The following is a 22,849-nucleotide window of genomic DNA, read 5'->3' as shown; positions in this document are numbered from 1 at the left end:
ATGGCAGTAAGTTTTCTTAGCTACATTTCTCTTTTCTTTGTGAATTGTATCTATTGTATTGTCATAATTATTGTATGGTGGGACTGGGATAAGGTAAAGGGGCAAGTGAGTAGGAGCAAAGAGAAAAACAAGGAAGGGGAGAGAGAGAAAGGCGAGAGGGTAAGCTGGACCGCTGCCCAAGAGTGTCGCATTGTTTCCTCGTACTTTGTCTGTATCCAGCTGTTGTCTCGTCTTAGTCTTAGACTGTAAGTTCTTTGGGGCAGGGACTGTCTTTTTGTTCTGTGTTTGTGCAGCGCCCAGCATAGTGGGGTTCTGGTCCATGACTGGGGCTTGGTGGTGCTATACTCATACAAATAATCAGTAATACTAATGGCGGGAAGCCATTAATACTAATAATGGAAGGGAGGCTGGGAATAGAGTATGGGGCCAACAGAAAATCATGTCCGGAGCTCAGACTGTAGTGAAGTCTGCTGAGTCTCCCTGCCTCAGAACTCAAGACAAGGGGACATGCACTGACACTGAAAAGTGGCAAATGCAAAAGTGAGAAAAGAAAATGTTTTAACACAACACATACTTAACTGTGGAGCTGACTGCACATGATGCCATTGAGGCCAAGAACTGAGCAAGATTCAAAGAGGAACTGAACACTTCTATGGCTAACAAGACTATCCAGAGTTATAACAGTTAATGTTAATAAAAAATTTGGATGGGATATAAAATCTCTTGCTTTAAGGCTTAAGCTAATGTCTATTAGGAGTTTGGATGGGGACAGATTGCACATCTGCTGACTGTGGGGTTCTTGTGCCTTCCTCTGGAGCATCTGGCGCTGACCACTGTCACACGCAGACCGGATACCGAGCTAGCTGGACCGCGAGTCTGATCCAGCCTGGCAATTCCTATGGTGCCCCGGGGCGAGGATGGCCTGGGGAAAGTGGAAGGAGAAGGTAGGCCACACCAGCTGGGATTTGCCCTGCCTGCCCCTGCTGCTCCTCCTGGTTATTGCTGAGAAAGGTTCCAATGCCTCCCCCTCCCCCCCAAGTTCTGTTTCTGCCAATCCATGGGGGGAGGAAGGGGAAATGGGGAGTTTCGACCTGATGTCTCCAGAGGGGCAGCCACCTCTGAGAGTGCTGAGGGAGGCAGGGGGCTCTGGCTGGGCTTCTCCCTGCCCTGCTGCGGATCCCAGCTGTTGCTGAGGAAGTTTTTGCTGCTCCAGGGGGCTGGCGCAACACCCTCATCAGGGAGTTTCTGTTCTGCTTCCCTCAGCCCCAGTGGCTGGAGAAGGGGGAGCTGGGGGCTCTGAGGCTTGGTGCCACTATGGGATCATTGATCAGTTATATGTAGATACACAAACTCCCTTTGGAGAGAGGGATAGTAAGCCGTAGTGGCAACAAAACCTATCAGCTATGGGCGAAAAGAGAAAAGGCTCCAGATTCTATAGCTATATCAGGAGTGCCCACATGATCCGCTCCCATGTGACTTTGCTCGTAGAAAACAGGGCTGTTTCAGACCCAGGCCTTCGTGCCGTCACAAGATCTGCAAAAGATGGCCCGATCTAAAAATAGGCCATGGAACATTTTAATCGCTGCAAAGTAGGCAGAAAGAAAAAGGAAAAAAGAGTTGGCAGGGGTAGTCTGAGCGCGCCTGTGAAAAATGCCATTTCTGTGCTGCATGTGGAAATATTGAAAGAGAAATCCAGCAGAAAGTGGCCACCTCCGTGAGAACGCTGATCGGAGCCTTGCTTAAGAGAGCAGAGCCCACAGACGTTCCTGCTAAGTGTGACCAGCCCAGTGTCTGAAATACTAACAGACATCAATCAGCGCTTTCCAGCAGAGAAGGGAGTGGAAAGCAGAGAATAATTAGAAGAGACAAACTCATTGGCTAGACTAATGAAAAAGCACAGATTGGGAGGTCTAACTCTTTGTTACACACGTTTATACGAACAAAAGCGGAGTTGTAGCTGTGTCAATCCCAGGATATTAGAGAGACAAGGTGGGGGAGGTGATATCTTTTATTGGACCAACTTCTGTTGGTGAGAGGGACAGGCTTTCGAGCTACACAGAGCTCTTCTTCAGGCCTGGGAAAGGTGCTCAGAGGATCACAGCTAAATACAAGATCAAATGGGTAACTTTGCACAAGGAGTTAGACTGGTCTCTTAGGGTGCATGTGTCTACAGAGCAACTAGACACCCTCAGCTGGCCTGTGCTAGCCACCTCGGCCTGCAGGGCTGTTTCATTGCTGGGTAGACGTCTGGGCTTGGGCTGACGCCCGGGATCTAGGACCCTGCAGAGTGGGAAGGTCCCAGAGCTAGGGGTCCAGCCTGAGCCCAGACATCTGCACAGCAATGAAACATCCCGTTAGCCTGGGCCCCACAAGCCCGAGTCGTTTTAAAAGGCCTCAGGACCCAACGTGCTGACCCCTTCTGAAAAGCTGGCCACTTTGTCTTTGCTGTGTAGACATACGTTTAGAATATGCCCTAACTCCTTGTGTTAAACTATCTGTGTAATCGTGTGTTTAGCTGTGACACCCTGAGCACCTTTCCCAGGCCTGAAGAAGAGTTTTGTGTAGCTCGAAAGCTTGTCTCTCTCTCGCCAACAGAAGTTGGTCCAATAAAAGAAAAACCTCATCCTCTTTGTCTCATTTGAATAAAATAAAATAATTTATTTTGAGGGTGTTCACATGTATTTACTTGTGTTTACTTTTTGCTTTCTATCATCTGTGCAAGCACCATTTTGTTCACAGAAAGGGGAAGGATCGTAAATACTCGTGCAAATGTGCTTTTGCACAAGATCACAAGTATTCATGTCAGATGTATTCAGGCAACTGGCTTGGAATCTCCCAGGGAACTTGGGAGACAGCCAGTCAAAAAACAGGAACAACAGCATGGGACACATTTTCAAGTGCTTAGCACCCAGAATTAGGTTTTTAAAAGGCCTCAGGACCCAACTCTTTTGAAAAGCTGGCCACTTAATTTGGTGTCTTAATGAGAGCTGAGCTCTTGAAAATCTGGCCCCATGTAACTTAGGTGAACAATTATACAGAATGGCAAATAGCTTGCAAGCAGCCCACAGGCTGAAATACGTTAGCATAAACTAGCAATTAGATCATTCAAAATAAGAAAAATAGCTGTGAAAAAGCCAAATCCAGCCATGGATAATCCACTTAAAGAAAAAGAGACTCCATTCACCAGATAAATTGTTTACTGAGAATAGTTCACCCAACTCTTTTCCAACCCAGAAAGTTTGCATACGGCTGCTGCATTATGTACATGTATTTATGATTGCATCTAAGCGACAGAAATGATAAAAACTGCGTTCACCACCATGCATCCAGTCACACCTGGGTGACTAGTTGACTAGGAAACATGACCTTGTGAGCTAAAAAGGAGCCACCTAAGCAGAGGGTAACTGAAGCTGCACCCACCTAAAAAGACATTTTAAAGGATATCATGAAGTGCCTCTAAACCTGTCACCTGCTTGGGTTGAATAAGCACCCTTCACTAGGCAGCATGGCTTTGGGTATTTGTCCCCTTTTGCAACCCGTGACGCAATAGTTTCCCCTATAAACCTTGGGCCTGATTCTCCACTGCCCTGTACCTTGCACAGTCATGCGCCCCGGTACATTGGGAATGTAAAAGGCTAGCCAGTCACCCTGGTAGACTTTTATACCCACTTTGCGCTTGTTATAAATGACCTCACAAGGTGCATGGCAATGGAGACCCAGACCCCCTTGACTCCTGGGTAACAGTGCACAGGTCTCCTGTTCTAAGGCTTGGGGTCCTGAGGCCAAGAGGACTGAGTTCAGGGAGCACATGACAGAGGGGTCATGTGACTCCAGGTTGGCAGTGATGCCTGCTATAAATGGAGGCAGCCTACCCCCAATAGTGGGGGATGTAGCTAGGACATGGAAGGTGGGGTGTCCTATAATGGCTGGGACAGGTTTCCTACTGGGCAGGGAAGTGCCCTCCCCAGTTTGGAGAAAGTGGGGTAAGTCTCTGAGGCTAAATGTGCTGTTTTACTTACCTGGAGACTTTTGCGGCTTCTGTTATTTAAGGAAACCTGCAGTGAGGAAAAAGCTATGGGACCTGACTGGAGTATTTAGACTATCCCAGGTAGTGAATCTGTCCACCAATGTACATCCAGTCGGTGCATGTTCTTTACCTGTGAGTTCACACTGCTTCTTGGGACAAGGGCTGTCTTCTGTGTGGGTACTGTAATAACAAACCCTGATGATGATTCTGAGTTTTCCTGAGGGAGGAGGTAGGCGAGGGGTAGTTTGTTCTGACTGTCACCAGCAGAGATGATGTCCAGAGGCAGACACGAATCAGCCAGCTGGGGGAAGGGGAAGCAAGGAGAAAAAAATACAGTTCTTTGAATGATTTGCTGTGGCGTGATTAATTCCTGATCACTGCCCCTCATCTCAGACACCCACCCCACTCTAACTGCACGCAGCCAAACAGATCCTTCTGCCCAGATCCAGGTCTGGTGTAACAGCGCTGAAGTACATAGAACTGGTATCTAGGATCCCACGCTCTTGCAAGCAGCTCTTGGGGGTGGTTGAGAGGGAGAGCTGGGGAGGGAGCGCAGGGGTTCTCTCCAGAAGTAATAACACATTCTGGTTACAGTTTCCATGAGATGTTTGGGTCTGTTGCAGGGCTGTATCTCAACAGCAAAATATTTGTGAGAGGATGGAACTGTCGAGATGATAAACCAGGAAGGAAAAGCTCACGCCCCTGGAAGGGGCATCGAGAGGAACTCACGGCTTGAAGGCTTTGCCATGGCCAATAGGCAAAAGCCAGTATCTGTGGCTGGGACTGTGAAACTGCCAAGGAGTTGCATGTTCCATATAATCTCATTTAATGTGTGGTTTGAAAGCAGGCTATGAAAACAATAGCTCCTTCACCCACGGCTGGGCTCCCTGGGTGCAACCTTGTGCGGAGGTGGAAGTCTTAAGTGGCACTTAGGCATGTTCTGCTCCTCTGCCTGGCGGTGTACTTCACCCAGCCAGAATAAGCACGTGCTTGGTGCTGAGTAGGGATGGACTTATGCACATGCTTAAATGCTCTGCTGAACAGGGCCCGTGCCTCGCTCTGCAGTATTCTGCAATGGGTCAGTGCCTACTCTTGATTGCAGCCAATGTGGTTCTTATCTGCCTCTCAGGAAGTTCAGGCCCCGAATATGGTCAGACAACAATGAACACGCACGGTTGCAGTAAGAGCAGTTGGGTGATGTCTTCAGCATGGAAGGGAAAAAAACTTGTTCTAAAAATGACCCAGACCACAGGAAATTCTTAGGGGTGAAGCAAATATTTTAAGTAATAACAAGATTTCATCTAATGAGCTCCAGATAGTGCATAATAGGTTTTCAAAACTACTGTCCATTCTCTAAAAAAGTAAGATGTGGGGAGTTGGAGATTGTTACTTACGTTGCTTGGAAAAATACTCAAAATCTCATCGGAATTTCTGACTTGGGTCTCTGCAAAACTGCTCCACGGAGAAAGAAAACACTTATCACACAGTTTCTGTGCAAGTTCACTCTGGCCGTTACAGAAGCAGGAGCCCTCTGCATGAGGAACAGATCTATTCAATTGCATAAAGAAAGGTTATTTGCCGTAGCGGAGGAGGTGTCTAGGGCGAATTAGGCATTGGCTCAATAACTGTTCTAGCCTTATACATGATGTATTGCCTTCCGCTTTACAAACAACAAAGAAAGCCTTCTGGGGGTGGGGTGGGAAGAATGCTTTGTTCAGTGAGATTCAGGAAGATAGGAATGGGCTCATTACTTCATCAATAAAGGAACATAGCGTCTCAAACTGCTTTCACAGGTATGTCCACTCTAAACTGCATTTTTGCAACATTTTAATGAAGTACACATAAGTGACAGTAGAGGCGTGTATTAAAAGTGACATTAGGTAGCATTTCACTGCTACCCAACCAGCTATATTGACATTGTTCACTCTTCCAGCCCCATTTTCATGAACAACAACATGGAGCAATCTTATAAATAATCCCAGTCATTTTTGGCTTTCAGTTGCATTTTGTCACCAAGTAAAACTTTATGGTCCTCAATTCCACACTGGGGAAATACTGGCCATCACATCACAGGCAGTTTGCTGATGTAATATGCTAGACAGGTTTTTGGGGTGGTTTTTTTTGTTTTGTTTGCCTTTCAAGCAGACAGCCAATATCACAGTAGGAGGGTCTCAGAGTAACAGCCGTGTTAGTCTGTATTCGCAAAAAGAAAAGGAGTACTTGTGGCACCTTAGAGACTAACCAATTTATTTGAGCATGAGCTTTCGTGAGCTACAGCTCACTTCATCGGATGCATACCCTGGAAACTGCAGCAGACTTTATATACACACAGAGAATATGAAACATATGAAAATATGAAAGTAGGAGGGTCCTGATTCAGGAACCCCTGGTATGATTCACTGATTTGTTGTAGAATTATTTTTCAGCTGCGGATGCAACCTGCAAATTCTGCGGTGGGTTGATGCATATATCTCAGTGGATTTTAAAGGAAAGGCAGGTGCAACCTGAGACCATGATTGTGCAAGGTGTCAGCACTGGATTAACTCGATGTGCATTCACTGGACGGAACTACTCATGTGCCCTAATGTTTTCTAAGGAGTGGGGTCTGAATTATGTGTCAAAATGTAACTGCATCATTACGGTGGAGATTTTAATCATGCACAAGTCAGGAAGCGGATGAGATTCCCAGAGCAACTTTTAAATCTGCCCCCTTCTGTTTGTGCATCACCATGACATCTTTCATGACATGAGCCGCACACAGCTGTAAGAACTGGTGAAAAGTGGTTTGGAAAACAAAACGCAACCACCCCCAAACAAAACTGGTTCATGGGGTTTAGCAGTCCTGAGATTTTTTATTTCAGCAGCCTGCCCTTCCCGTGCGGAGCCACGTTCATTGACGCTGAACCCCCAAAAGTCGCGGCTGCTGAATGAAAACCACAGGTGCTGACCCTGGCTACGGATACGTGTGTGGACTGGGGCGGGCAGGGTAAAGCCAGGGCGATGCCAGAAGGCGCGGGACAAGCATGACAAAAAAATTGGTGCAAATCTACACTTTTTTGCCCGGGGTGAGACTGTATTTGTACAATCACCCCCTCCTCCCCCCCCCCGGGCTGGCGACGCGCTCGGCTGCAGGCAGCGGGCTCGGCTCGGGCCCCACAGAGCGGGGGCAGGTCTCTAGCGCCCGTCCCCGCTGCCCCCGGCTCCCGGGGCGCGCAGCGCTCCCGCACCCTGAGCGCACCCAGCCGGCTCCCGGCCCCTGCACTCACATCCGGGGCTGGGTTTGCTGCGGACGCGAAGCGTAAAAATTAACCCGGAAAAAACGAGGCGCCGGAGCCACACGCCCCCGGCTCCCGATGTGATCGCAGCGCCGGAGCCGCGCGGAGCCCGCAGCGCCCGGCTGGCCATGCCCCGGGGGCGCAGCCCCAGCCCCAGCCCCAGCCCCCGACGCCGCCCGCAGACGCCGCTGGGTGAGTGGGGAGCGGCGCCCAGGCGCGGGGCGCCCCGGAGGGGTGCAGGAGCGTCCCCCGGGGAGGGTGCCCGAGCCGGGGGGTGGATGGAGGCGACGCGGGGCTGCCGGGAGGGGAGCGCCCTGGGCAGGGGTGAGAGTTTGGGGGGCACCCCGGGAAGGGAGGGGTGCAATGGGCCGAGCGCCCCTGGGCGGCGGGGTCTGGGTGCTGGGGGGTCGGAGCTCAGCGCCTGACTGCAGCTCCTGGGGACCGAACATCCCCGGGGCGCACGGCGCTGCCTGTCTGCAGCCTGCCCCAGGAGGTGCCTCTGCGCGGCCCGGGCAGCGCCGGGAAAGGCCTTTGTGGCCGCGGGGCATCGCGGAGCCGCCTGGGTTCCCTGGGCGCTGAGCACCCTCCCCCGAGGTTTTTAGTTAGCGACGCCTGGCTCAAGCTGGAAAGAGGCTGGAATGACTCTGTGTGCCAAGGGCTCCCACTGGGGGTATTTCTGTGGAGCCCCCACGGTGCCTCTGCTCACAGACAAAGTCCTGTCTCTTTGATACTCTCTGCAGTTTGAGCTGATTCTCAGAAGAGTTTGTCGCTGTGCACGTGGCCCATTGAAGACCACAAAGGGCTTTTTATGCCCAGGCATCCTTCAGGGAGCTTGCAAAGGGCGCTGTATGCTGCCCGGAGTTTCGACAGGGAACTGGGGCTGGTTATGTACTGGAATTCAAGAGGGGGTTTTGGTTTAGCGTCTTAAGAGGTATGTTCATGCGTGGTCAGAGAAGACCATGTAAGATCCTTGTGAAGGTTTTATTCAACTATGTGGTCTATTCTGATCCTTACTCTGCACACTGTATTCCTGCCTTGGGTCTGAACCAGGGCTCATGGGTACGAATTAGTCTTTCCATGACTTCAGAGGACTTTGGGTCTGGCCCCTAGAAAGGATTTCAAGTGCCTGACTGCCATTAGCGCTAATGGGAGTTAAAGGCAGTACGTGTCTTGGTCTCTTTTCAGTATGTTGCTATCTTGTATACAGAGGAAGCTGTCAGCATTCCCATGGGGTTCTGTCCCAAAAGGGAAAAGTCAGGATGGGGTTGGTTTGTCAGTCTTGGAATATTGCAAGAACCTTTTCTTAGCAGCTCCTGGACGCATAGCCTGAATCCATAGCGAAAGCCCTCTGCAGTTGCATGATTCATAATCAATAACAATTTGCTGTGTTTCTGTGGCACTCTAACCTTCCCAACGCAGAATATTTACGGGTGGGAAAACTGAAGCAGAGAGGTTAAGGCCCACATTTTCAATGGTGTCCACTGACTTTTGTGTGTCTCAGATTGTTGGCACCCAAAATCTTGGGCTTAAGTGACTAATATATGGTCAGTGGGAAAGGCAGGATGAGATCCTGGGTCCAGAATCCCAGTCTCCTGGTTAGTTTCACTAGATCAAGTTGCCTCTGACAATTCTTTTATGAACAGAATGATGCTGTAATGACATAGTTTAACCTCACTACTGTCAGGCCTTCCTTTGAGCCGGTTAATTGTTTAATAAATACAAATGTTTGCAATAAACATGAGTTTGATTGCTGAACCTATTCCGCAGAATATTTACATCTGTTCTCCTGTTCACCTGCCCTTCCTCTGGAAACTGTCAGCATTCTGTGAGTTAATGGGGAGAATTTTGTGAGCTCTCTTTAGTGAGCATAGATAAAAGGAAGTGGAGTTTGCAGATGTGGTAATGTCATAAAAGGTCTAAACGATCATCCGTCATAGCGTAGCATGTTTTAATAACTGTGTACTAGGTGGTGCCTTGGGAACTGTTGATGCTTTGTGGAAGAGTGGGTATAATTTGGTGACCCAAGACAGCAGTGGAGCTAAAGTAGTCCCGTGTCATCTCACATTTAAACTCCTGAGAGAGGGAAACTGTCTCTGTTGTCTGTAAGAAAAGCATTGACTATGCTGTAGATCCAGGTACCAAGGTGACAAGTCCAGTACAAATAGTTAAAAAGGTAGATAGATCCATGTTGACAGTGATGCTGTTTCCTTGGAGTGGATCCAGTATCTTGGTTCCCATTATTTTCAAGGATACCAAGTGCAGAGGCTCTCAGAGTCTGGTGCCAGCAGAATACCCATTTATTGCACAGCATATGACTCTTCCATTTACAAATCCCTAAACTCTGTAGTCCCTTGCAGTGTGATCTCCTGCACTGTGCCCTAGACTGACCTAGCTGTGTCATACTGGACCATCTAAGGGCTTGTCTATATGGGGGCATCCAGAAAGTTAATCCAAATTAACTAACGGTGTGAATTTGAAGTGGATTAGCTATACTGAATTAAATCCCTGTGTGGATGGTGTTTTAATTTGGTTTAGTTTAATTCACTTAGGAAGTGAAGGCCGCTTTAATTCTGAATCATGGTATTCCCACAGGGATTTAATGTGGTTTAACTAATTCACTTCACATTCACACCCTTAATTAATTTGGATTAATTTTCCTGTATATCCACATGTATGTGGTTTTGTTGTAGCCATGCTGGTCCCAGGATATTAGAGAGACAAGGTGCGGGAGGTAATATATTTTATTGGACCAACTTCTGTTGGTGTAGACTGGGAAGAGCTCTGTGTCAACTCAAAAGCTTGTCTTTCACTAACAAAAGTTGGTGCAATAAAATATATTCCTTCCCCCACCTCGTCTCTCTAATGTACATGTAGACACACCCTAATTTATCGAATGGCTACTTTGCACTGTCATTTTAGGAACACCAAGTCTGAAGATTTCTTTTTTCTTAATATGCTTTTTGCTCTAAGAGTTGCATTGATGATGATGCTGTTCAGTGTCGCTGAAGCGGGATGAAAAAGTGAAGAAACCCCTGTAACGTTGCATCTCAGGACAAAACGAGGGAAAAGCATCCCTCTCTTTGATAACTGAGATTTTGGGATTCAGTTCCTGGGAACTCTGCCCCCTCGCAGCATCACAGGTCATTGAGTTGACAGTAACTGTAATTGGGTTTGAATGTGATTTGAATGATTCCCTTTCCATTTTATAACTCCTGGTGAGGCTGTTTTATTCAGGGAGCAGTGCCATACTCTTCCTGTATCCTGGGTGGAAATCAGAGAGGTTGGTTGTCTTGTGCTGGAAATCTTTTCCAGTAAGTTCTTTACTGGGTCATCACATTAGTTGAACCAGGCCAGGGTTGTGTTGTTTTGGGGGTATTTTGGTGTGGTTTTTGTTTTTGTTTTTTTTTTGGAAGGGGGTGAATTTATGAATATTTTGCTCATCTAACTGTGTTGAAAAGGCAATAGAAGGAAAGAATCCCAGAAAGCAAGAGAACTTCATTCTGTGTTGTGTTGACATAAATTGGAACCAGTAATGAGATCCTAAGGGCCTAATTCCACTGCTAGTCTTGGGAAATTCTTTAAATCAGTGTTAGATTTCAGACTGGCTTCCAGAAATCAGATTGAAACTTCTCCCATAAACTGTGACTTCATGTGCTCAGTATCATTATCCTGTTCATAATTTATAATGTATGTAATCTAAAGTTATAACGGGACATGCTCTTCGGATTGCTAGGCCTTCAGGGAGTCATTAGCAGTTCTAAATTATGTTAAGTAGTTGTAAAGCATAAGCACAACTGAGTTTTTTCCCCTTTTTGCAGTCAGTTCTTTGTGTCTCAGACGGTGCTGTCTTCCACTGTTGTAGGATACAGAAAATATAAATATGTATCATCTGTTCCAGCTTGTGTGGTTGCTCCAGTGATCATCAGCTCTTTGTTCTAATAATTGAGGAACAGAAGTAATTGGTTACTGAGTTTCAGGCAAAGGTTCTGGCCATGAATTAAGATGCCTTCAAATCATCGTTGACTCTGCTAGCCTTATCCTGTGATTCTTCCCTTGTTAAAAAGAACAGGAGTACTTGCGGCACCTTAGAGACTAACACATTTATTAGAGCATAAGCTTTCGTGGGCTACAGCTCACTTCATCGGATGCATCGAATGGAATATATAGTAAGTAGTATATATCTTACTATATGTTCCATTCGATGCATCCGATGAAGTGGGCTGTTGCCCACGAAAGCTTATGCTCTAATAAATGTGTTAGTTTCTAAGGTGCCGCAAATACTCCTGTTCTTTTTGCGGATAAAGACTAACACGGCTGCTACTCTGATTTCCTCATTATCGTGTCTTAAACCTGTTTCAGGGCTGTGAACTCATGGTGGGTAACAGTATTTCTATGCAAATATGCATGTGGTAGGAAATGCTACAGTAGAACAGGTCAATGGTATGTTCAGTCTAGTGTTCTCTCTCTGGCAGTGAACAATGTTGGATGTGAAATATGAAGGTGTAAACTTCCCAGAATGCATCTAACTGTACAGCCAGTTGACTAAGTTGTACAGTGCTTTGAAGGTGTCAGGTGCTACATAAGTGCTGAATATTATAACAAGACTAAACTTTGGGAAAACTCTTCCTGACTCCGGCCGGATTTCTGGAGCTGGAAGATGGGAAAACCCCCACCTAGTGGAACTGCAGATGCTATTCTTATTTTGAGCTTATGGGAAAGAGAAACTGTGGATGGTTCTAAAGAGACAGGTGGATAAGTGCAACTTCTGTCCTGCAGCATACTGGAAAATGGATCACTGTAACCAGAGTAAGGGGTTTGCATGATGATTGCCTCCCTATAGCATGCTAAAAAAGAGTACATTCCAGAACTTAAAGCTCAGCGTGATCATTATCTCATCTGCCCACTGATTTTTGTATCTCAAAGTGCAATCTAAGGTTGGTCACTGTCACCTTTTCCTGTGCAGAAGGAGCTGAGCATCTGAGTATTCTTGATCAAGCTCGTGTTAATTGAGGCAGAGCAAAACCATAAGAAACCGCAGCATTTTTGACCAGCCTTTCACATAACACTGCAGAGGAAGGGGTTCTGCAGCCCAGAAGTGCCTGGTGCTCGAGTTTCGTTAATTTGTTATCGCCTGTTAGTACCGTGGTACAGCTGCCCTTTATCTCTGTTAGTAAAGTCGATTTCTTTACACTTTGTACTAACTCTGTGGTTTAAGGGCCTTGACTAAAGACTGAGATTCATAAAATAATTTGCATCTTTATTAGGGTCACTTCCAAGTAGAGTTTGGCTACTGCTCACAGGTGCTGCTGAGTTGTAACTGTACCGTTTTAAGGGCCCCATGACTATGGGAATGTCACTTGTCTGGACTTGTCAGGGAACGGCCTTACTGAACAACTTTGTAAACACCTGAGAAGCAGTGTATTGCTAATACACACGCTCTGCAACTTGATAGCACCTGGCTAATCAGCTCTTTCATTTTGGGCCTAACCTGCCCCCTTGCTCAGCACCTTACTTCATGAGTGGTCACGTTCATTTCAGTGGGGTGACTTGTGGAGCCAGCCTGAGGTAAAGCTGGCAGAACTGGGCCCTGAGCTTGTTCCTGGTGGAATTGATGGGCCACATGTCTTCCCAGCTTCCTCACCAGATGGTGTGTGTGTCTCCTTTTTCCTCCCCTTCTGAAACACCATGACCTGTCTTACTTTTTATTTGCAGCAGCATTTCTGAAGCCCAGTCTACACACACAGACCAGCTGAACTGAAGGTATGGTTTTAAATTGGTGCAAACTCCTGTGTGGACACTCTTATTTCTGCTGATCTGAAATCAGTCAGGATTTGATTTAAGCTGAACCATATCAGTGTGCTCTGAAACAAAAATAAGGGTCCACACAGGGATTTGTGCTGCTTTAACTATATCGGTTTAAAATCATACCTTTAGTTAAACTGGAACAGCTTCTCCATGTCAGCAGAGCCTGGGAAAGCCAGTGCTGTCCTCCTGCCTTGGCCTGGGCCCAGTGTTTGTATTTAACAGTGCTCTGCTATGATATTTATTGTCATGTGTCTAGAGGCAATGGCTTAATATATTAATAATTAACGTTGATTCCAAATCTGTTTCACAGTATCCTTTATTCTGTCTGGGCCAAATGGCTAATCTGATTCTAATGACATCCAAAGGTCTTCATAATTTTCGGTGTGTTGCCTTCTCTCTCTCTCACCCGTGCCAGCAAGCCAGACTACCCACACTCTGCCCTTCAGCCTTTGGTCTCTTCAGAGTAAGACTGCTCAAATTCCCCTAAGTCAATAGACGTTTACTAGGAGGTGACCTTTGTCAAAACAGCGCCCTGTCTCTGCTGGGTGCTGCTTCCAGGCCAGTCAAGTCTCCCTGGTCGCTTCCCACCCTGCTTCTGAATGTGATACATGGCTCCAAACGCTGATGCTGAAAATATGAATAGATGACAGCAGACATTTTATTCTCTGTCCCATCTGTCTAACTACTGGACAGTACGTTTCTACAGGGGTGCCCCCTGAAACCACCCATCACAATTTTTAAGGTAAAAAATCGTATTTTCTCCTTATCTGTAGAAGACCTTTATTTGTGCTGCCCATTTCGGTGGGGCTTACATGGGCTGCCTTTCACGCTCCTGCTAGTTCACAGCCAGACTCCACCTGTGGCGTATTTGATATACGAGATATAGGTCACCTCCCATTCCATCCACCAAGAGTCACAGTAATTACGAGGCTTCTCGCCCAAGGCGTTTCTGAGATATGGTGCCTTTCCAGCTACCTACATACAGTGTCTGATTCTCCACTGCTCTGCACCTTGTGTTGGGACATGGACCAGTGCAAAGTGGGTAGCGTCTTGTGCCAACTCTACATGTATGTAAATGGCGACAGTGTGCAAGGCAGTGGAGAATCAGTCCCATAGACTGCATCCGCAGTGAGCTCCACCTTAAAGGGCCTGATTCTCCATTGCCCCAGTCGTTCACACCCTGCAGATTGAGTGTGAGGCTCTGCCACTCTAGACTGGTGGGGCTTTGCACCCACTTTGCACTTACTGTAAATGACAGTGTTGCAAGATGACGAAGAGCTAGGTCCCAAATCTTCCTCCCTTGCACCAGCACCAGTTGCGGGTGCTCGTAGAGACCAGTCGCCAGGGTTCTAACCATCACGCTGTCAAACCTGGCATCTTGTTCTTCTCTCTCACTGACTTTCTCAGGAGTCTCTCTGTGTGGTATCTGAGCTCTTGGCCAGCAGGGAGGGAGGTTCTTTCTCTGTAGGGCTGAATCTTCCCAGATTCTTATGGCTCTTTTTGAAAAACTCTCAACTTCTCCAAAAGGACAGTTTGTTCCTGCTCAGACTGCAACTGTTGAGCTCTCCTTGTTCAGCCATGCTCTGTCCCTTTGTAGAACAATGTTCCTGTAGGGCACAGGAGCCCTGAGGCTCGGTGGCAGATGCTGGGCCCTGAGGAACAAAGGTAGTGTTGGAAGGTGTTTGTGGCTCGAGTGGATTTAGTGACACGTTTTTACCCAGAGAGGACTGATCATTGCTGTCTTGCTGACTCTGCATCCCAACTACACATGCTTTCTGCAGGAGTTGCAGTTTATTTTCCATTCCCTAGGAGTGAGTGTGTGCGTGCACACACGCTCTCTCTCGCTTTGATTTGAGGCTTTGCAGTTCTCAGGGGCTGAGTGACTTGTGCTTTTCCTGCCACAAAGCTCTCCTGGCTGTTCACCCGTTTGTAATTATTGTTTTGTTTGTTTTGGCCAAGGGCTGCGGGCCTTTGAGTTTGCTGTCTCCTAGATGCCTGTGGAGTAGAAAGGGGGTGGGGTCCTCCTAGGCCTCCCTGCATCACCAGCTGCTGCTCTGTTGCAAGGGATGATGTCTTGCTCCGTCCTGGGTCCGTTGTTTCTCTTTGGCCTGCTGCTGCTCTGTGACCATCCAGGTGGCCCTTCTGCTGTGACAAGGTGGGGAACAGTGAAGTGTTCTGAGTCCTCTTGCAATAGTGCTGTCGGGCTAGCGAGCAGCTTGTAGTGATTAAGGCCATCTGTAGTTCCTGGAAGCTCCCTGCTCTCTTAACTCCTGCAGTTCCTCAGCTGAGCTATTTTGGTCACTCTGGTCTGTTTTTTTTATTTACCCAGCTTCCGAATGTGTCCAGAATTGTTATGCTGGTGTCTTTGTCTCGCCGTGACCTGGAATTCCTCAGTTTGTGGTGGCCTGTCTGCTAATAGCAGAAACATGCAAAGGTGGGGTAGGGTTTGGTTCTGTCCTGTCCCTAGCAGAGGCACCAGGCAGTTTGGATAACAGACTGAATACAATCCCAGGCCTCAGTCCTGCAGCTGACCATGCTGCTGAAACCCTGCTGGGAGCTCCATTGAATCCAACCGCGTTCTGCGTGGGTGTGGGAGCCTGCCAGGATTGAGGCCTGAACCTTCTATTACCTACTTCAACCATCCTGCGATGAGGAGCTCAGCCTCTAGACCAAGCTAAATACCCGGTATCTGTTGTTTAATTTCCTGACGTTTGGGCTGTGAAATGATGTGCAACCTCAAGGAGGTGGAATTTGCACAAATGTTTCCGTTTACGTGTGGCGGGACCAACCTGCTAACGGCCAGTTAAATGTGAAAGTGGAACAGAATAATGTCTGTGTGTCAAATATAACCCAATCCAACCATCTTCTTCCTCACGCTCAGCTGCTTTAGGCTGCATGCCCAAACCTGGTGACTGAGCTGTCATCCCAGCTCTTGACAGGGAAACAGAAAGGGAGGTGTGTATGAATATGAAGTCAACCTAGAACAGGGAAAGAACACTTCACTGCCATGGCTGCTTAGGGTAGGGGTTGGGAGTACCCTGGCTTCATCGGCAGGCTTTTATGTTTTCTAGGGTGATGCTACAAGAAGCCCGGAATGCCTTATGTGGATCGACAGAATCGTATCTGTGGGTTTCTAGACATTGAAGAAAATGAGACCTGCGGCAAGTTTCTGCGAAGATATTTCATCCTGGACACCCAGGCCAATTGTCTTCTGTGGTATATGGACAATCCCCAGGTGAGGTCCCAGAATGGGCTCCGTGGAGCACTGCAGATCTCCATGGCTTTCATACTTCACAGCTGAAAGGGCTTCTGCTTCCTGATTTATGCTGCATCTGCCCCTCCCACTCAGTGCCTCTTAAGAAGAGGATGCATTTGTTACAAGAGTTCAGTGCTAGGATTTCGCAGCTAGAGCTGGCTTTTCATCATGCAGATCTTTTTTCCCCAGTTACCTTGGACACCTTAGCAGTGCTGCTGGTGTTCAGACTCTAATGATGGGAGTAAACAGGGTTTATTTAGACAGGTTCTGCTATTGAAATCCCAGAAACTGGGATCACGTTTTTTAATTGGCTTCACATTCCCCACCCCCCCTATTTTTCTCTTCCCCCCACCCCCCCATTTTTATTATACCAGCTTCGAGCACTAGTTAAGACAAGCAGAGACCGCAACTTCAGTGCTGGAGAAAGTGGGTTTCCTTGTGCCCGGAACCCTGTCCTTGTCAGCAATCTGGAATGATTTATTTCCCATTCTGATGTTAAAACTGCCACGTAACAGTCTACCAGGATCCCAGTGAGACAAGGTGGGGGAGGTAAGATCTTTTATTGGAACAACTTCTGTTGATGAGCGAGACAAGCTTTCACGCTATACAGAGTTCTTCAGCTCTGTGTAACTCAAAAGCTCATCTCTTTCACCAAGAGAAGTTCGTTCAGTAAAAGACACTACATCACCCACCTTGTCTCTCTAGGATCCTGGGACCACCGTGGCTACAATAACACTGCAAATATCAGGATCTTGGAGAGGTGAAATCCTCTCTGCAGTTCAATCATTGGGTTGTTTTGGCACAAAACATCCCATCATTAATCTCGTGGGTGTCATAATGGAAAGTCGCCATTTGGATGTCCATTTGTGTCAGATTATCTGATGCCTGTTTCTGGGGAAGCCATGTCCCGTAAAGTTGTCTCGCACCACTAATTTTCCTTGATGCTTTAAGTCACATAGAAGAGATGCCTTTATGGGATGGAGAGAGTGTCTCAAAGGATGTGGTGGTAGGGATAGCAGATTCTATTGTGCCTTTTCATATTCTGTCTTGCCACAACATGGGGTGAATATATTGCACCATGCTCAGTAAGCAATACAGAGGGTGGTCTCTGTCTCTCTCTTTTTTTTTTTTTTTTTTTAAGTATGGTGCTCACTCATATCCTTTTCCTGCTCTGAGGATGAATTTCTGATCCAAAGCCCATTGAAATCTGTGGAAAGACTCTCATTGGCTTCAGAGCGTTTGGATCAGGCCTCTGTTGGGAAGCTGGTGCTGGGTCACTTCACTGAAGCAGCGTTGAGCCTGAGTGCAGCTGGAAGCAGCCCTTCATTTTCAAGTGGGATGGGTCACTCTGTGCTGTGCTTTCTTGCTGAGGGAAGCTGAAATGTGACTGGATAGTATCTGTTATCAGTATGTGTGAGCCGTGTGTCAAAAATGTTCCTGAATTCCCCCTCCACACCCTTTTAGACTTTGAATCCAAGACAAATACAACTAGAATGTCTTCTGGTCTCAGCCAGTGAACCATTCGGCTCCATGGTGGTGAACCAGCCGCAGGCCCAAAGTTGGAGGTGGAATGTGGGGTAACAGTTTCTTTTCAAAGTTGGCTCTGACCCATAGGGGTGCAGTGATTGGTCACTCTCCCAGATGTTACTCCTAGGGCAGTTCACAGCTGTGGTTAGAATGCGGAGCTATTCTGATGAGTCAGTATCAGCCAGAAATGCCTGCTGCTTGCTGTATCAAATGGGGGCGGGGTGTGGGGAGCTGTATCTTCCTCTTTCTCATTTTGCTAAATAGTATAATCTGTGTAAAGTTTTGTGTGAGCCGCATCTACTTTCAGGCCCCAATCCAGCAGAGCACTTAAGCACACGCCTCAAGTCCCTCTAACTTCAGTGAGACATGTGCTCAAAGTTAAGCTCCTGCTTAAGTGTTTTGCTGAATAGGAATGGGCTTCGGCACATACATGAAGTTAAGCATCTGCTTTGCTGAATTGGGGCCTCAGAAATGAAATGATGCAGGATGCTTTCTGCCATGTATGTTGTTAGACTTTCCTCTTTCTTTGCAAGAGGAAACTGCAACAAATCAGTTTCTCTGTGTATACTATGCTCTCTTAGACCATGCCAATGATATTTTATACAATTTATTCCCTGAAGAGATGATAAAGTACTATGTCAGTGTGAGACATTATTAGGTCCCCATTCCAGTTCATATCTCAGTGTAAAGACAGTAACAAAAATTATTAAAATATCTGTCATCCTAGAAATGGGGTCATGCAGAATATGCTCACCCAGTAGCCAGGGGTCTGGAGTTTTGTGTCTGTTGTGGCTGGCAGCTCCTGGAGTGGTCGTGGCATTTACTACAGTGATTAAAATAATAAGAATAAAAGGAGAGCTATAGGAATCTCTTGTGTGTGCACCAGCACCAGTCACCATTTGGACTAGCGTTCATTGTGTGGCTTTTGTAAACGCAGCTCAAAGCAAATTTTATTTTATTTTCATTTATAATCTATGCCCAGTGCCATGGTCTCTGGCCCCTTGGCTAATGTTAAAGAACAGAACAACTTTCCCCATGCAATAAACTACCCAGCAACTAGTGCACCCCTTACTGCCTTGCTGATGCATAGTGATGGATCTCACACCAAGGTAAAATGCTGACTTATAGAGGCTGTCGGTGAGGACAGAAGTATGAAGGTGCCCTTCCGTAAACAAAGTGTAAGCTGATCGCCTAGCTCACCTGGTTTGTGACTATTTATCGTTTAACTCTTAACATTCTTGACTGTTTTGCAGAATCTGGCTCTCGGGTCAGGAGCTGTTGGATCTTTGCCGCTGACCTATATATCCAAGGTAATGGGAGGGTGGTGTCTCAGAACTGCTCTGCTGTGGGGGGAGGTGAACTAGACCTAGAAATAAGCTAATGGCCTGCCCAGTACAGAAAATTGTAGGAGTCCAGAGTTATCTGCTCTATATACTACTGCTGGGTAGAACTGGTGAGGATATTGTTCTTCAGAATGTTTGTCAACCAAAAATGTCCTTTTTGCTGAACTCAAAGTTTTTTGAAGAATCTACTGATTTTGATGAACTGTTGTTTAGAAAAAACCCAGAACTAAGCATTGCAATAATGTTAGAATATCTTGATGTTTTGAGGAATATAACATTTCAGTTTTTTTAAATTTTGAAACAACTTTTCAAAATTAAACTCATAAGGTGGTTTGGTATTTTTTTAGTGTTAAAAAAGTTGATGTTTTAAAAAGTTGGAAAAGGTAACAAAACGACCTGAAACGAATAATTTTTTCCAGAAATTTGTTTCCTGGGAAACGTTGAATTTTTTTTTTGTTTCGAAAATTTGAAATTGTGGAATTGCCTGCCAAACGGATCCTCTGAGTCCTGCCAGCTCTACTGTGACAGGTCTCTCGTGTAGCAAAGAGGTCTGCATTTCCGTTGTAAAATGATATCACGTAGGCCAGCAGGATTGCTGGGTAGGAAGGAGGTATTTCAATAATGAGGAAGAATGCAGAGCCACAGAACCCGGAAGCTTTTAGTAAGGGCAACCAGTACAGAGTCCCGATCGGGCCTGATGCCCCAGCCGTGAGCTATTTGCAGACGAAACTTCCCGGCTGGAAGACAGCATTTTAAATCTATTTCATTGCTCAGAGTGCCAGTCTCACTCAGCATCCGATTGAACCTGGTTCACATGCATAACTATGTGTTTTATCAGGTTTGTAATTAGTTTAAGTAAATAATAATCTGTAACAAGGTGTCATGTAAACATCACCCACTGCTCAACACGGCTCTCTCTGAGACTCGGGAGTTGTGTTGCGGTTATTTAATGTGTAGTACAGGAGGGCCTAGAGGGCCCCAGATGAGGTCAGGCCCATTTTGCTGGGCCCTGCACAGCTAGTGAGAGATGGGCCCCGTCCCAAGAAGCTTCAGTAGAGGGTGCATTGTTTCCTACATGCCTCTCCTGTGACGCTTCCATGGCGACTTGAATGAGCTTCTGATTCAAAGCCGCACCCAACTGAGCGGGACTCTCCTGTGTAAATGTGGTTCTGTCTGCGTTTGGAGCTAGCGGAGTGATACCGGCTCCCGCCCGCTCATCGAGCTAGCGCTGTGTAGATAGGGTAGCATGGGCCGTGGCCAGCGGTGGCACGGGCTCCGGCTGTGCTGAGAACGAACCCACCGGGTTCTGCTGGGTTTGTCCTTGGCACAACTAGCCCATGCTGCTTCTAGGGTCGCCAGTTCTGATTGGATGAATTCCTGAAGGTTTCATCACAGGACATAATCTTTAATTCCTGGAGACTCCAGGACAGTCCTGGAGGGTTGGCAGCCCTCGCTGCTTCCCTGGCCACGCTGCTAGTTTTGGTGGGCTAGCTTGAGAGCTAACGCACGGACATCCACGAGGGCTGGGAATCCCACCCCCAGCGCCGATGTAGATGTAGCCTCAGGTCTGTCTGTGCTTCAAACCAGAGTGTAAATTCCAGCTCAAGGACACCTGCCTGCAGCAGCTCCGGATGAGCTAGGGCGCTGACTGTAACTGTGGGGCCCCAGTGGTGTGAGCCATGGGACGGGCCAGCCATCCCCTGTATCTTCCTGTGGTCTCAGATGGGCTTGTACCCGGGGAAGCTGGCCCCTCCCACTGCTTGCATCACAGCAGCTCTGCTTCGGTTTTTAGCCCATTACCTGGGTCAAAGCTAGCGTGGGTGTGTCTCCTCCAGGTGGAATTGACACCTACCTTAGAGGGCAGGGTCTCCAAGTGCCCATTCTGAAGGCTGCTCCTCTTCCTGTGTGGCTGGCTGCAGTGTTGTTGTTTCAGGGCCTGATTCTCCGCTTCTTTGCCCCCTGGGAGTCCTTTGCCACACATCACACTCCACCCTGGATGTTTGGTAGCACTGCACACCCATTCTGCACTGGTGTGACTGACTGCCCGGAGAGCAAGAGGGTAGAGAATCAAATCCCCCATGTCTGTCTTCAGTGTCTGTTCCCTTCAGTTGTAGTCACCCCCTCTAGGACATAAGGTTGTGGGTTCGAGTCCTCATGCCAGAACTTTGGCTCAGGCCCAGTGCTGTCCTGGCTGTGCAGTGCCAGGAGCAGTCACTGTCCTCTGGATATGTCCAACCAAGGTCCCTTCTGCTAATTTCTGGGGCGTGCCTAAGGAATGTTAAATATACTAGGGGACTTTTAGAGAAGAGTGGAGGGGACGTCTAGTACCCTGGCCAATATCCCCACTCCCCGCCTTAATATAGCAGGCACTAGTGTCCAAGGGTGGGTGTGAGCTAGTGCTGAGCACAGGGTGGCCTCTGTGTTTGCCAGCAGGCAGCCCCGGTTCTGGAAACATTGAGAATCTCTTCCCAGAGGAAGACTGCCTTGTGGTTAAGGCACTAGCTGAGATGTGGGAGTCCTGGGTTCAAATCCTACCTCTGCCCTAGTCCAGATTCTTTATGTGGCCTTGAGTGAGTCACTTAGTCTTTCTGTGCCCATCTACAAAATGTGCATCTTTTCCTACGACTTCATTCATGTGCAGTGCTCGAGTGGTACAGGGCCAAGACAGATTAGCTGGAACAGCATCCACCAGAAAGACTGTAAGGTGGGCCATGTGGGTGCAAACAGCACAGGGAACAATACGTGGTAGGAAATGTTGCTTTCTTAGCACACCTTGTGCTTTAAATCCCTTGACAGAGAGTCACGTGTCTAATATCATGGCTCTGTTGATCAGGCAAGTTGGGATTGTATGTGCCACCTAGATGTGCTTGGAAGTTCGACCTTCTGGATCTTGGCCTGGGGTGGGTTACTGTAGTTACAGCTTTGGTTACTGTCGTTGGAAAAAGACCCAGCAGATCTCTGCTCCTGCTGATTCATGATTTATAAATTAAGCTCAGATGAAGCCATGCTGAGGGATGCAGTCTTCCCCATTTCAGAAGGAACTTCACTGATAAATTATATATATTTTAGACTAAATGAAAATTGCTACAGCTCTGGATTCAGTCGAAAACTGCAGGGTTGGGTTATACCAATGGCTTTAACTACCAATTATAAACATGCCAGAGAAATGGAGGTTTGCTTGAGAAAGCATATTTAAAGTATTACAGACTGGTTCAGAAGTAGGCGGCCTGTCAAAATAAATATACTCTATAAAGGCCATGCCTGGAGCCCCCGGGGAATATTACTCTTACAAAAATGATTCCTATTCTTTAGGGAGCAACCACTGTTATTTCCCTTCAGTTTTCTTAATTACCGCACAGAGTGCATTTGGTCCAACAGAAAGTCATACTTCCAGGGCCCCAAAAGAATCTGCATCCTTGTTGTGCAGTGTGGCTGGCACTGGAGTAGAGGGAGAACAGCAGATGAAGGCTGCTCTCTGAAGTGACCTTCTTTTGGGGCTGCTGAGTTCGTTACCACACGTGGTCTCTATTAAATCTGATATGAATGAGTTCCTGAGCTAACTCAGCTGTGGGGCACCTCGTCGTGAGTAGCAGTGGTGGTGAACTTGCATCATAAA

The 22,849-nt window shown here is 47.2% G+C and overlaps 1 protein-coding gene across 3 annotated transcripts in view; it reads left to right on the top strand.

The window, feature by feature from the left end:
• The first annotated feature begins 6,833 nt into the window (after nt 1-6,833).
• Nucleotides 6,834-22,849, top strand: part of PLEKHA2 (pleckstrin homology domain containing A2) — a 55,955-nt gene continuing 39,939 nt past the window's right edge. The window contains exons 1-3 of one of the 3 annotated variants that reach the window (XM_075123515.1): nt 6,834-6,967; nt 16,179-16,342; nt 19,144-19,200. In XM_075123515.1, coding sequence (XP_074979616.1) covers nt 16,202-16,342; nt 19,144-19,200 — 198 coding nt within the window. In that variant the 5' untranslated portion in view covers nt 6,834-6,967; nt 16,179-16,201. Of the gene's footprint in view, nt 6,968-7,238; nt 7,495-16,178; nt 16,343-19,143; nt 19,201-22,849 lie in introns of those variants that run through there. The other 2 variants (XM_048829353.2, XM_048829352.2) reach the window with 2 other exon arrangements.

This window comes from Caretta caretta, chromosome 26, assembly GCF_965140235.1.
Source record: "Caretta caretta isolate rCarCar2 chromosome 26, rCarCar1.hap1, whole genome shotgun sequence".
NCBI lineage: Eukaryota > Metazoa > Chordata > Testudines > Cheloniidae > Caretta > Caretta caretta.
This window is presented reverse-complemented; position numbering and strand designations above follow the sequence as displayed.